General features: G+C 35.5%; 1 protein-coding gene across 1 annotated transcript in view; it reads right to left on the reverse strand.

Annotated features, from left to right (window-relative positions):
- Positions 1-1,746, reverse strand: part of LOC106100375 (transcription factor ETV6-like) — a 4,177-nt gene extending 2,431 nt beyond the window's left edge. Inside the window, exons 1-3 of the mRNA XM_013279203.1 lie at positions 1,475-1,746; positions 147-423; positions 5-66 (exon numbers count right to left, since the gene is read on the reverse strand). Coding sequence (XP_013134657.1) covers positions 5-66; positions 147-414 — 330 coding nt within the window. The 5' untranslated portion in view covers positions 415-423; positions 1,475-1,746. The remainder of the gene's footprint in view (positions 1-4; positions 67-146; positions 424-1,474) is intronic.
- Positions 1,747-14,573: the final 12,827 nt, after the last annotated feature.

A 14,573-nucleotide genomic window follows, 5' to 3' on the forward strand; every position in this document is an offset into this window, starting at 1 on the left:
AGACATCGCCGGCGCCGGGGCAACGTTCGCCCAGGTCGGTTTTAGTTAAAAGGCATAGTGCCTTTCCTGCAAATAAGGTTTACAATTTAAACATGTTCGCATTTTTAATAAAATTTTAATGAATTGAAAAAAAAAAGTTTACTAACCATTCATTTGAAAGAGGTCCATATCAAAATTGGGCAAATCAAATTCTCTTTCACACCATTTTAAGAAAACTGCTACATCTTCACGTGTCCATAGTCTTGGTTCTGGCGGAAGGCCGGCGGGGAGCTGTGCCTTCGTATCACCAAGGGGTGACGGGGGCGGCGGCGCCCACGGTAGTGGATACCGCCATAATAGTTCCGTTGGGCTAAATGGCAGCGGTAGCCGCTCCATACTGGGCCCCGACGGCAATTGTAGACTCACTACTTTCATCACGTTGATCTGAAAATAAAGATGATGTTGCTATGACTATTGTTTACCGAATGAATGTGATTTTAATGTCGTAACAACTACTCGACAACAGATGGCGCTGCGTACATCGTTTCTAAATAATACTTTATTTTGTTTTGTTTGTAGTTTTAAATATGGTACAGTTCTCGTTTATATCCGTTTGCCGATGAAATAGAAAGTGATTATTTTAGATCTTTCAGGGATTCGTATAATTCGATTTGTGATAATATGATAACCACCAACTAACAAGTTCCAAATGATCTCTTTGCTAATTATTTTGATTGCAAAATAAATTCCTCTGTAAAAAGGAGTTATTTAATTTACATAGAACATTTATCTAAGAACCTGAGATGCGTTATTATTGAGACAAGACTTCAAGTAAAATTACCGACCGATTAGCCGACATAGAACTCATCAGAAATCATTATCTCTTATATTTTTAATTGCAGGAAGTTAAAAATATAAGAGAAAATGATTTCATATATTTAATACTATAACTTTGAGACGAATAAAACTTTTGTACAATAGACACCTGCAAGCTAACATTTCATTGTACCCTATGAATAAGTGTCACTGCAACAATAAAGGGGAAGAATTATTATTGAAATGGAACATCTAAGCCTCAGGGGATGATCGGACAGAAAAAAATTAAGGGGTGAAATGTTGCACGTGCATAATACCGATAGGGTGCAATATCGGATGAACATAAGAAAAATAATTTACATGAATACATTACAACTAATTCCATGTGCTAATAGATAGCACAATCAGTACTTTATAACATTTTCTTAATTTAGCAAAACTTAATGTTTTCACATCTTTATTTTGTAAGTTTGTTTATTTGTTCAGCTTTCTGATTGTTTATCGTTTTCCATCTGTCAATTTTTAATGCAGGGCATCTAATAAAACAATCATAGTTTGATGGTGTTCGAATTAACTGAACACAAAGTTTTAACTGTGGTAGCGAGCTAGTTGTTATCGGGCGGGGTCGGAAATGCGTGAATACGAGATAGCGCGGCCAGTGATAAGCGCTGCTACATACCGGCTGAGCTGATCCGGAACTGGGTGCGTTGTCGAAGAAATCCTAGAGGCGATAGACGGGAACAGGATAAATCAGCACATATACATCGTCACAACACTTAAAGCACAGTATCCAGAGTTCACAGAGCACCAGGTACACTTAAAAGCAGCGGCGGTCCCTCCAAACGTGTCGTGTTACGGCACGCCGTAAACCAGCAGCGTATCTGAGGGATCGAGCTCGCAGACAAGCGTCGCGGGCAACTCTCCGACGCGGACTGATGATGCGGTGGCGGCGCGGGCGGACGGACGAGCGCTTGCCGCGCCCCGCGCCCCGCGCGTTCAACACGGCCCCGCGCTTGTCGCCACACATATTGCGGAGAACGAGATAAAACTTCGGGAGCCAGTCTGAGACCGCGTCCCATTTTTAACTATACGCAAGTACGAACATTATTTCCGCGAACGTAAAACGGCATCGGAGTAAATCAACAAGTCGATTGTGAAAATTTGCATCGTAAGAAATCGTCTAGTTATTTCATTTTGCTCGGCGCTAGAATACCTGTATCTGCCTAGGGCACGCGGAAGTGCTAATAATATTAAGATTACGTCAGCGCGCCAGTTTTAATAACTCAATATTTCCTTGTTTGTAGAGCACCTAAGCAGTCGTCGGTAAAACATGTCTATCTTCTTTTAAGTTTGATTCAACGTTTTTTTCGAAAATATTATATAATATTTTTAGGGTAAAATTGAACCACGTAGGTAAAGTACCATCTGTAGACAAAGTAGGCAGGGTACCTATTATTACCCATTTATCTGACAGAAATTAGTTATTTGTTAACTGTGCCTGTACAAATTGACAACGTAGCCTTCCTATAACAAATAGGGTTGGTGGCGTATTAATAAGTTTAGAATATTAACATGCTTTAGCGAACAATGTTATCTGATGTTCAGAAGTTTGGCTGCGCCTGCCGCCTGCGCAACCCACGATGATCGAACACAGGAAATGTCTGAACAGTCACCCGCTGCCGGTTTCCTGATGCAGAGTGAGACAATATGAACGTCAACCGGTTTTAGCTGAGCTCATTCGACTATCAACATACCTGCCTACCTATGTATCATATCTACGTTCCTTAGCGATTATATTTTGAACACTAATGTTATCTATATAAGAATATGTAGGTACCATAACGTTAATTAATTACAAAAAAGCTAGTGTGTTTATTTCGCTATCATTAAAAACTACTAACTATAATGAAAGTTTTTTTTGTAAATAATTATGAGGGAAAAACAATGGTTTGTTTTATTTTACCTGTTACTTCATAAAATTCAACCCTTTCCGCGTATATGAGATTTAAAGAGGTCTGGCAACCGACACAGGCCCACTACCGGTTCGAGACAGAAATATTCGGCAGCCGAGGCGGAAGTGGCCTCGGAATCTTTACCTGTTGCTCCCTTCGCTCCCCGCTCGCGACGTCGTGGCAGCCGTCTCGCTCTGGCACGTACAAACATGGCGGCCTAGTCTGTGGTTAGGCGTCGAGTAGTTTCATGTTGTGGAGTAATTTGGAAAATAAAACACAACGATGTTGAACCGTACGTGGCCGTCGTGACCGTGACCGCAGATCTTGACGCTACTTTCTTTGTCGATTTTATAAATGTTACGCGATCGCTTACATTGTCTATCGTGTTTATTTTCGTTTTTTGTCATCGACGGCCTTTTGTTATCTATGGATTGTTATGTTTGAGTGTTGATAAGTTTATATTGCTTATTACGTTATTAGTATGTGAATATGACGAAATTGGCGCCATTTTAAAATATACGTGGTAGGTTCGAGTACTGCAATTTGTAATAATGTAGAAAAAGGAGTTTGATTTTTGTGAGCCCAGAGGTAGATATGTGAGCTACAGAGGAAATATTTAGTCAGAGGTGCGTGGTGGCGGCCCCGTCGGAATGCGACGCGCGGCCGGACTCGAATCTGAACATGCGGAAGTGCCCGAAATAAGTTCATTGCGTGAGCGGCATATGTAGGTACCTACAATCTAACAGACAACTTGCCTCTGTTCATTTTAGCTCTAGCATTCATATTTTTATTCCTACACTGAAACTTCCTTTTTTGTATCAACCTACTAATTTATTTATACGCGACAATGCACCTTAGTTTGAGATACATATATGGTCTATATTCTAGAACCTCAGTTGTCGGTTTTCCATTCTATGCAATATCTACTACCCTATGTCCTGATCAATATTACTGAGCTTTATCATTACCTCTGATGTTAAAAATAAATAGGTAGATTGACTAAATTAAACATAAAACGTTAATTGACTAGCAAAATTATACTCGTTTTTTAGTGGTTCCACACAAATTACCTTGTCTATTCGCGAATAACAAATATGTAATCAATTAACTGAATTATTACACTGTTTTTTGATTTTATTTGTTTAATACATTTGATAGTTTATTAAATCGTAAGATGGTTCTCACATATGTATTAAAATTATCTTAAATATAGATGATTAATCTCGATTTGACCACAATACTGTATAAACACGATAGTAACTCCTTTTCCTTTAATTATTTAAAAGGAAATAAGTTCTAGTTACAAAAGGAAATTAAAAACGTTCGCTTTAGGGTTGCCGGAAACGAGAGGGTCGCGGGGCGCGGGGGAGGGGGGTCGCGAATATCTGCTTCAACTTCCGCTAATGTCCGCCAACCGGATCAGGAACCGCTGAGAGGAAGTTAGCCCACATCCGTTAATATCGTAAACCGATTAAAATATATTTTACGTTTCATGCACATAAAATTTAATTAAAACATTAACTTTTAATTACAAGAATACAAAACGAGTATAAACTAATAACCCAATGTGTTCCTACCCTAAAATAAATAACTTTTGATTGCATTTAAACAGAGATATTGAAAGCTTTTCACAGATGAGTAGATCTCGAATGAACTACATTATGTAACCTTACATGTGCTGTGTAGTTCAAGGCTGTACGTTACGACACAAACTTTATATGGCTGCATGGGAAAATTATGTACACATAATATGTGCTGAATCTGTATGTATTATCCACGTTCCCATAACATATACGCTTGATATATAAATATACTACTTATTTCACATAATACAAATCCTTCTACGTTCTACTTGTACGTATGTATCTACATTTGTCAATAAATAAGTAAAAATATGTATTTTATACAGAATTTTAAAAGTAACGCATTTAACATTTCTTTAATTTTCCACGTATTCATTTCGTTCACGTTCACGTTCACGTTCACGAGACGATAGGATACAAGAAGATCGTTTTGACCTATTTATTCAAAGGAAAATTAACCACAGCTGGTACGCTTTTAAGGAGTAAATCTTAAAGCGTCGATGTGTAAAGTCTAGACCGGATGGCGTGCCATTTGAAATTGCAATCGCATGGAAATGGCGGCACTTCCTGTGCGCTGACCCGGTTCACCGGCTTTTTATTTTAGCGCCAGTCGTCGACTTAAAATGTAGGTTATGCATATTTATGGAATGAAACATTTAAATAGAGATTCTCGTTAATGACTGGATTCCGACTAGTTATTTCGTAGGTAGTTCATAATGGATCTAAGTTACAAAATAATTATGACACCTTTTTGAAATCAGAACACGGTTTTTAATTTACATAATTCATTTGGATGTTTATCTATTTTATTAAAACATCGATGAATAGAAAATGAAGAGATAAAATCAAACAATAAAGAAAAAAAATGTTGCCATAAAATTCGAAATGTCGAAACGTAACGCACTTCCGAGCCGTCCGTACAATGCGACCTCGATTCGGGCGTTGTTCACTCGTTACATAATTCGGTGCCACTCAAAACTAGGCAACGATGTCACCGCAGACTTGCGCCACACTTCTTGCGAACCGAAGCCTTGCCAATGTTATGTTGTCGATACTGTTGAGTAACTTTTGCTCTTCCGAATAAGTTCACAATACTCTACTTTTGTTTAAATGCGTGGCACACATTGTTAAACAACAATTGGGCAACATGTAACATTCTTTTCGCACCTCAGACATTCACATGTAAAAGTTTAATATACTTATATATATTTAAATATAAAAATACGCTTATAATACGTTTTGTTTCAATTTAAACTTCTCTTTTTCTCTCATGTAACTTTTGGATCGACACTTCCATGACGCAATTTTAACATAGGATCAAATCGTACAGGATTATTTTTAAAGCATGAAGTTGTCATTTGGATAATTAGAGGAATGTAAGAAAAACGTTATTTAGTATTATCAGTATAATGGTTTGTATGTGAGTTCCCAGCTCAAGAGGCTAATTATGTCGGACAAAGAAATCGTCCACTTCCGTCGACCTCAGCCGATGCCAACACGCGCCCACTTTTGGTCACGCAACGGAAACACATTAAGACAACTGTATCCTTACTCATTACTCTAACTATCGAAGACTTTATTCCTAGCTGAAGCATTTTTTAAATTTTAAACGTATAGCCGAAACCTATTTGATATTTTAAAACGGCTATTTGACGGTTCAACCTTTTCTTTTGGCGTTAGTTTACACTGTCCTTGCCTTTCCTTTGTACAACAATATTGGTATCCACTACATATTTTAAGAAAAGGCGGACATAACAAAAATGGTCCTATCCACTGGAGGATTTTTTGATAGCGGAAGTAGAATTTCAAGTATACACAACATTAGCCAGCTTACAAGTCCGCCAGTTTTAAAGTCCGCGGACTTGTAGGTGCTCCACTGGCGGATTAGACCGTTAGATCGTGGATTCGTTGGCGAGACCAACCAATGGATAACATATACAGTTGTTACAAGTTAGTTTATTCTTATTTATATTGTCCTAGTGCTTATTTTGGATTGTATTCGTTCTATGTTACCTATGAAATGTAATGAACATTGACATAATTGAGTAAATAATCTGATTTCCTTACATATTTTGTAATGTGTTTTGCAACCTATCCATCGTAACGCAACTAAATGCCATTACAATAATGCGATAACTTTATTAACCCTTTATTAATAAAGCACGTAACATGAAATTATGTAGTGTTTGATACATTCCAAAGCAAAATTCATTATCTAAGTTACTAATTGCTTCCATTTTATAAGTATGACTAGTGACGTAACACCTTATATAGTTAAAAATTATCTTTACACACGAAAAATGACTTGCCACTTCCTAATTCAGTGACGGCAGCTAAACTTCCGTATTTATCTTAGAGTAATTACATATACTTAAAGATTCCTTTAAGTAAAGAACCAAAGATATTTAAGAACATCAAACATTTGAATCTCTGTGTTAATAACTGAGGTTTTTAATCAAAATGTGGTATGCGTTTAATTTTTTTATGTGCTACAGAAATATACTAAATATGAATTGGGATGCGTAAATCAATGTCGATATATTGTAGAGAATGGGAGAAGTATTTAATTCTAACGACTAACCCCCAGGCGAGTCTGTGCGCTCAAGTGTCATGACAAAGCGACCCTCCGTTGATTTGGGATCAACACGATCAAAAAACCGGATCGGGAATGCACCCGTATTGGTAGACACACATGCTCGCATGTGTTCCAAACGAATACCATTTCATGTTTGAAGAAAGTATAAATAAAAAATGCTCTCTGATTTTTGTTAACATTAACATATTTTTGGTGTTCAATATTTAAAATGTTCATTTTATGATACAACATACATAACCATAGAGTTTTGTCAAAGTGTACATATTAATGTTATGAAGATGGTGGATAAAAAGACAATATTTTTTGTCCATTCTACGGACTATATGAAGCTAAGAAAGATGAAGATCAAGACGTACGACGTATAGCTTATTCAAAATTAATTTGTTATAAATCGTATCAGACTAAAAAAAATATCAATGATGTTAAGAGTTTCCGTAACCCTTCAATTACGGAAATGTAAATGTGGAAAGCGGATATCAGGATCAAGGAAAAAGCAACATCCGTTGTCCATCTTCCTACTTCTCGAGGTCTCGGCCGTGAGTGTTTGTATTGTTATTTATTTGATATGATTTTTATATACAAACATTTGAAAGTTATTATTGTTAGGAATATTAATAATTCAGTAATCAGTAATACATTACCTAAAAGTGAGTAGGGTAACTTAGCACTAATGTTGTTTATAAGTATATATCTTAGATTGTAAGTTACAAATAATACACATGCGTTCTATGTTATATTGGTGTCATAAAAAGTGAATCGTCAAGGGGCTCGCTCCGTGTCCCAATCGGGCCATGTGCGCGCGCTCCCACGCGGAGTTGCTCGTAGTCGGCGCTCGGCGCGCGAGTGTGTCCGTGTGCGACGCGAGCGCCACAACAAACCGTGTCCGTGTCGTACACAACCTCTGTGTGTCTGTGTGCGAGTTATACGAGTACGGCTACTTCCTGGTACAACGCGAGATGCTTTATTTAAATTCTCCCTTTGTGTGCGTACACTATATTATATTCACATACACCACACGAATATTATTACATTAACGCCGTGTGTGTCGAGTCTTTTTAATCTCCATTGTACTTCCTGATTACGCGGTGGTGTGTGTGAGCCACTTGTTCGTTAGGGCCGACTTTATCTCGGCAAGGGACATAGTGCAGCGTCCGATTGCTACGCTCGCAGCGATTTTATTTTTGTTTGCCTTATCAATAATGTGTCATTATGCATGTATTTGAATACGTGTAATTGGTTATTTTTTGGAATTCGTCGCCGCACGGCTAGTATCCGGATCGGGCGCGGAATAGCTTGCACCAAACAAAGAGCTCATGTTTATATTCTCATTGGAAACAGGAAGCGAAGTCCGCCGTAATGTCTCAGGCGTATAGCGTTCTCAGTAAGAAACAATACCAGTTCCGTTGTTGTTTGCAAAACTGCCGTTTTCAGGAAGTGACCGGACTTTGATCGATTCGATTTGCTAATTAATCAATGCATTATTATTCTAGTTGGAATTATTCTACGATACGTTAGAATTGTGTTGATTTATATAATAAATGCTGATTTCTGACATGGTAAATTTAGCACAATTGTGTATTGCACAATTTACGTTATTGACACAAACTTTAGTGTATTTATATGTTATCGGATTTCCACGACTAAGTTAATAATCAACAAGTATATAAAACATCGATATATTTGGATGAGCATCACTAGTGTTTGTCTGCAGCAAGTGGACAGATGTGACTGCAATGGCAGTTTGCACAAATGCAAAGGGTCCTCTCAGAGGGAGATGTATGAATTTTTCACCGAAGTTCCCTCCCGTCGGCCACATCTGTCGCATTCATCGACCTAGGATTAGATACAACGTCATTAATTGATTTTGGCCAAGTCGAAGGGTTGCGCTGCGCTGCCCCCGAGATCTAGTCTACACATGTCACGATGGATTGCTATTTATGTTAGTGTCGCTTTATAAAGGGGCAAAATTGTTTAAAAAATTGTAACATAACAAACGAAATATTGTTATTTTTTATACTCAAGAAAGCAGAAAACCACATAATAAATAATATTAATACATTTTAATAATTATCAAACTTTAATATAACAGCAGTCTGTCTCTAAAGTTGCTGAACATTTATCATTTTATTTGTAAATAATTTTTTTGGTAAGTAAATATTTTACTTAAAGCCAGACAGACAGGGTTTTTCGTGTTTTACAATATTAGTTATTTTTTGTTTGCTTTTAATCTGTTCGGATATTCGGTAGTACGGCATTTACAATTTAATATGTTCCATCCTTGTTCGTAGTCTACGAGATCACAATATGCACGTCAATCCAGACATAATGTAATTACTTGCACTGTATGTAGATGTCTAATGCACGTCACACACGTTAGGTTATGAATAACAGTTCTCCTAACATACATAACTGATAGATTTAAGCATTTAATTGTAAACATAATGTAAAATTTTCTCTAAAGTCAGTTTGTAGATTAAAGTGTGTTTGTAGATTAGATGTATAAGATTGAAACTGTCATACGAAACCTAACGTGTGTGGCCTGTATAAGGAGTGAAGTAAGATGAGGGAGTAGGGAGGGAGCACTTGAGGGCTTTCCACTCAGCTAACTGGTCTTGATTGAAATTAAGGTCTGACTTACTCATCTACCACATCGATGTAATGTAGATACATGTCGGTACTTTCATAAATATACAATATCACAGATAATGTAATAATATACCTATAGCAATATTAACCCAAAAAAATACTATAATTCAAACATGTACCAAAAACTTTCATCTATTTAGCATTTCTTTAGTATTTCAGTAACTAACAGACTGCAACAATAACATTCCTTCATTTATTGAATAAAGACGTTTATAAAGAGAGATTGAAATCAACCCTTATTTGAAGACACGGCGCGGGCGTAAAAACTATTTGGTCTCACACTTAAAACACCCTCAGCAATTCCACCGAACCCTGTACCCTTACCAACAGGTAGTTATTTGTCCGCTCATTCTCTATCGTCATTTTATACTTTAATAAAAAATATAAATTGTGTGGTTTGTACTTACAGCTCCATCTTTTTATATTCGTCAGTGATTTAAAATGAATTATAAAGAATGTACTATGTATTACATTAGTATTATTAAATAATATCCAACAAATAGTGTTGTTTATTCATGTTGTGAGCGATCAGTATTTTATGATATTACGTAAGCAGTAAAATAAATGTCGCGGTACTATGGCTACGGCTTGCAATGTAAATTGTGTAAACTCGCGCGCAGCGGTTATTCGGATTCGTCTTGTCGATTAACCCCGTGACTTCGCGCTATCTCTTTCCAACACACTAATTTGTATTATATGGTCGATTCTTTCTTTCTATCGACGCTTCCTATTTGCCCCCCGCACCTTGCGTTTACGCAGTAACATCCTTATTATTACAGAAATGCTTACTAGTGACGAACTATGCCAGTACGTGATTAATGAGCAACTGTTAATTTTAATCGGCCAGTGTCGTTTATATTTTGGTATTAATGAGGAAGTGGATAGATCATAATTACAATGTACGTCTAAACTAGCACGTTTCCTAGTTTACCATCCTATAATATTTTTATTAACATAGATGTGCTATTTTTTTGTTTCATTAACATTTAGGACCTCTCCCACCAAATTGTAAATTGTCTCATCAATCAATCAATATCGGATTATGTTACCTTATATCACATTGACGTCATTTTTAAGCTATCTGGGTCTCAGGCAGTGGTGGAACAGACCCTTAATAATATTTTTTCTCAACATCTTTATTAATTTGTTTTAAAAATTAAACTAAAAATAAGAATGTGTTGCAAAAAACAGTGGAGTATTTTTTTATCTGGCACTTTATAAAGATTGGAGGATTTATTTTTTATTTTATCGGTAATATTATATACTATATCACAGAGTTTTATCTAAAAGATAAAAAATTACATAAGGAGGCCACTATTTTATCTTTTAAATTGGATTTGAACTGAAATTGATAAAAGGAATTAACGTAATAAAAACCTGTTAAATCTCGCTTTTATATTAAAATGCCAGTAAACACTAATATAAAAGTTATCAAATACATATATTTTAATACTCAACATTTGTTACAATTATGTCAATTTAATTAAAAGTGTTAGAAATCACGGCAGCACGTTGTGTTGACAATTAAAAAGTTATTATTTCGTGCTATAGATAACTGTTAATAGGAAAATCAATCAAAAAGTATTCGAATGTAAGAAATAATAATAATTTAATATAAAAATAACTACACTTGATTGATAAGAACTAGTAACAACTTGAAGATTAGTTCCGGTGTGTTAATGTTGGTAGTAACGAAATAGTGGCTAATATCCTTGGTGCGCAGGGTGCGAGCCAGTTCCAGTATCATTCTTCACATAATACCCAACAGGCTTCACTGCAGATACGTTAAGAGTTCTAAAGTTGCACACTGCTCACAGAATTTTGTAATAGTTTAGATTAATAGTTATCAACACTTAGGACCTGTCCCACCACTGTCTGATAGAGACTCAGATAGCTTGAAAATGACGTCACTGTCTGATAAAATAACAAAATCCGATATTTTCATCGCAAATTTTATGCTTTGGATTATTATCTGATAATTTACTAGAATTTGGTAGGACTGACTCTTCTATACTAATATTACAAAGATTTGTATTTTTGTATGTATTAAAATTACTCAACAACTACTGGGGCGATTTCAAAAATTCTTTCACCATTTAAAGCTACGTTATCAATTAGTAACAAAGGCCTTATTTTATTAAAATTTAATTTCATGCCGGCGCAGTCGCAAGAAAAAGCTACTTTTATATAATTTACTGTTGCTAACGCACTATAGTGGATTTGCTAACTTAATGATAAAAACAACCATAATTTTAAATTACAGGATTTTTCGCTATATTAACAATATCTTATAATTGCTCGGAGATTCTTCGGCATTCTTGAATTAATATCGGCATTAAGGTAAAATATCGGTAAGTAAAAATCATAATAGTCATGTCATAGATAAAAGTAATCAGGTTAATAGAAATATCCCAAAATGCTATTTCATAAATATTAATGCACGTCTGTGACGCATTTCGCGATCTTTAAATTGTTATTTCAGATGCAAAAGTGGTCCCCCTAATGGCATTTATCATTAATATACAACAGAGATTCTCAAACTTTTTATTCGTAAACCTTTCAAGATTTACTGGTTTCGATGAAGGTTCTCAAATTCAAAGGTACATGACGGGCACGTTCCTTTTTTACTTTAATGTTAACATTCCAGCTTGGTCTTCTGTTTGCACTTAAACCACTTTGAGAATCACAGGTCAATCTATACTATTATAATAAAGCGTAATCACACACTTCTTTGTTGCCTAAGATGTCAGCAATTACAGCATATTTTTGAATAGTTCTTTTTTTAATAATAAGCCCTACACTAACTTGTCGCTTTAGGCCATATATTTTCACGTCATTAAACTTAGGGGGTAATTTTTTTGGATAAAAACCCTAATTTTATTTTTTTATATTTATTTTATTTATTTATTTAAAAAAACCAACAGCGTACATATATAAAACACTTAAACGTTGAGTATTATGTATAGTAAGGCCAATGACAGGTTTTTATTTATAGTTATAAAAGTATATAATTCAATGATAAAGGAAACTATTACGAATCAAAAGAAAAAGAAAGTCACACATCACAGTAAAGGGGTATAAATGAATGTGAAGAGAAAATAAAATCTTACTGATATTATAAATGCGAAAACTTAGATGGATCCATGGATGTTTGTCAGGGTCTGCAGCCCAAATGGCCGAACGGATCTCGATGAAACTTGGCACAGACGTAGGTGACAGTCTGGAAGAACACATAGGCAATTAATTGAAAAATGTGGGAAAGTGACCATAAGTTGCTGCCAACATCAAGGAAGCAAAATTGCCATGCTTTGTCATCATGTCATGTCTGTCATTTTTGACATTTGCAATTGAATTTGACAAATGTAATCAATAAGACAATTTTCATAATTTCATGCGGATAAAGCCGCACGGGAATAGTTATAAATATATTCCCGAATCGATAGCGTAATTGGGTTTCATAACTTCTTGCTAGTTTGTACCTTTGGTGAAGTTATGTAACTGTATCCATGTTTCTTTGTAATTAATTGTGTTGCAATAATTCCTCGTTCATTTCCTTATTTATATGCATAGAGATGTATAACATACCTTTACACCTGTACTTACCACATTGTTGTCCTTGTGTTTTTCAACGAGAATAACAGAGATAGCAGTACGTTTCTGTATCAGTGTTTCGACAAAGAACTTTTCCCTGTACTACGATAAAATTATTTTACTTGGGATTAGTAAAAAGAGATTCTGTGAATAGATGTGACATCATCCGTGAAACCCCGGCTTTGTCCGAAGTGTGAAAGGGTTCACTCATTAGGAAGATTGCGAGGCGAGGCGAGGGCGCGATGCGAAACTTTGTATGGTGTTGCTATGTCGCGACATTGTCCCCGCCGTCAGTGTTGCCACTAGGCATTATTCTGCGCCGCTTGTGTTCAAGAAGTTCATATTTTTCAACGGCAAAGAAACGAGGCTGTGACACAAAGCAAATGCAGTCGGGTTAAACAACGGTCCGACCGGGATGTGAATATGTCACCATTACTATGATTACTTCTTAAATAATTGGATATAATGAGCGAGGTGTGCAGATTAAACGTTTTTAATGTTGCTGTTTCTAAAGAAAATGTTGTGTTTGCTTTAAAACGGATTTGTGAACATTTGATGTATTTAATCAAAATTGTTACCATTTATCGTACGTTTGCGAACTTTAACAAACCATTAAAGAAAGTCTGGGTGCATTTTCGATAGCTTGATCATTGGGCGATTACTTCTCAAAAAATGAAATTTAAAACAATCGTTAGAAGTTCTAGAAATCTATTATTTAGCTTTCTTAAATTGTACAACAGTAAAAATTAATAGAAACGTGAACGAACGTCCGAAAATGATATTTGAAAGTCATATTTGAATAAGTTTTAATTTCGACTTAAAATAAAGAAATGTAAAAAATTTCAAATTTAAAGTATATGAGGAAATCTGTTCTTGCTCAAGTCCAACTAATTTTAGTTTATTTGTTGTTTAACATTCGGCATTTGGCAGTGCGATGTGTTATGACAAATCGCTGTCAGTTCCGCGGTTTTTGCCGTGTTCCGTGATCAGCTATGTATAAATAGAATTACTATGTGTACATATGTTAATGTAATAAATATTTACTAGCGAAGGAGGAACGTAATTTACACTGATTATACATATAATCATCGGTAATATAATCATTGAAAGTAAAAAAAGGATCACGCTTTTGGATATCACTGACATAAACAGAGATAAAAAATAAGTACTAATCAATCGCTACTTTTTGTACCAATTAGTACAATATTTATTTTTTATGGCAATTTTAATAATTCTTTTACAATAACTAACTTACATTAACCAGAAGTAATGCTCTTAGAGTGTAATTTGTTTCTTTTAGATAGATAGAGAATGTAACATACAAATGGCAAAACATAAATAACTTATAGATATTCCTGATAATTTCCGCACAGCGATTAACTTAATCAGGTAAAGATTAATGCTGAATGT

This window comes from Papilio polytes, unplaced genomic scaffold (assembly GCF_000836215.1).
Source record: "Papilio polytes unplaced genomic scaffold, Ppol_1.0 DF824047.1, whole genome shotgun sequence".
Taxonomy (NCBI): domain Eukaryota; kingdom Metazoa; phylum Arthropoda; class Insecta; order Lepidoptera; family Papilionidae; genus Papilio; species Papilio polytes.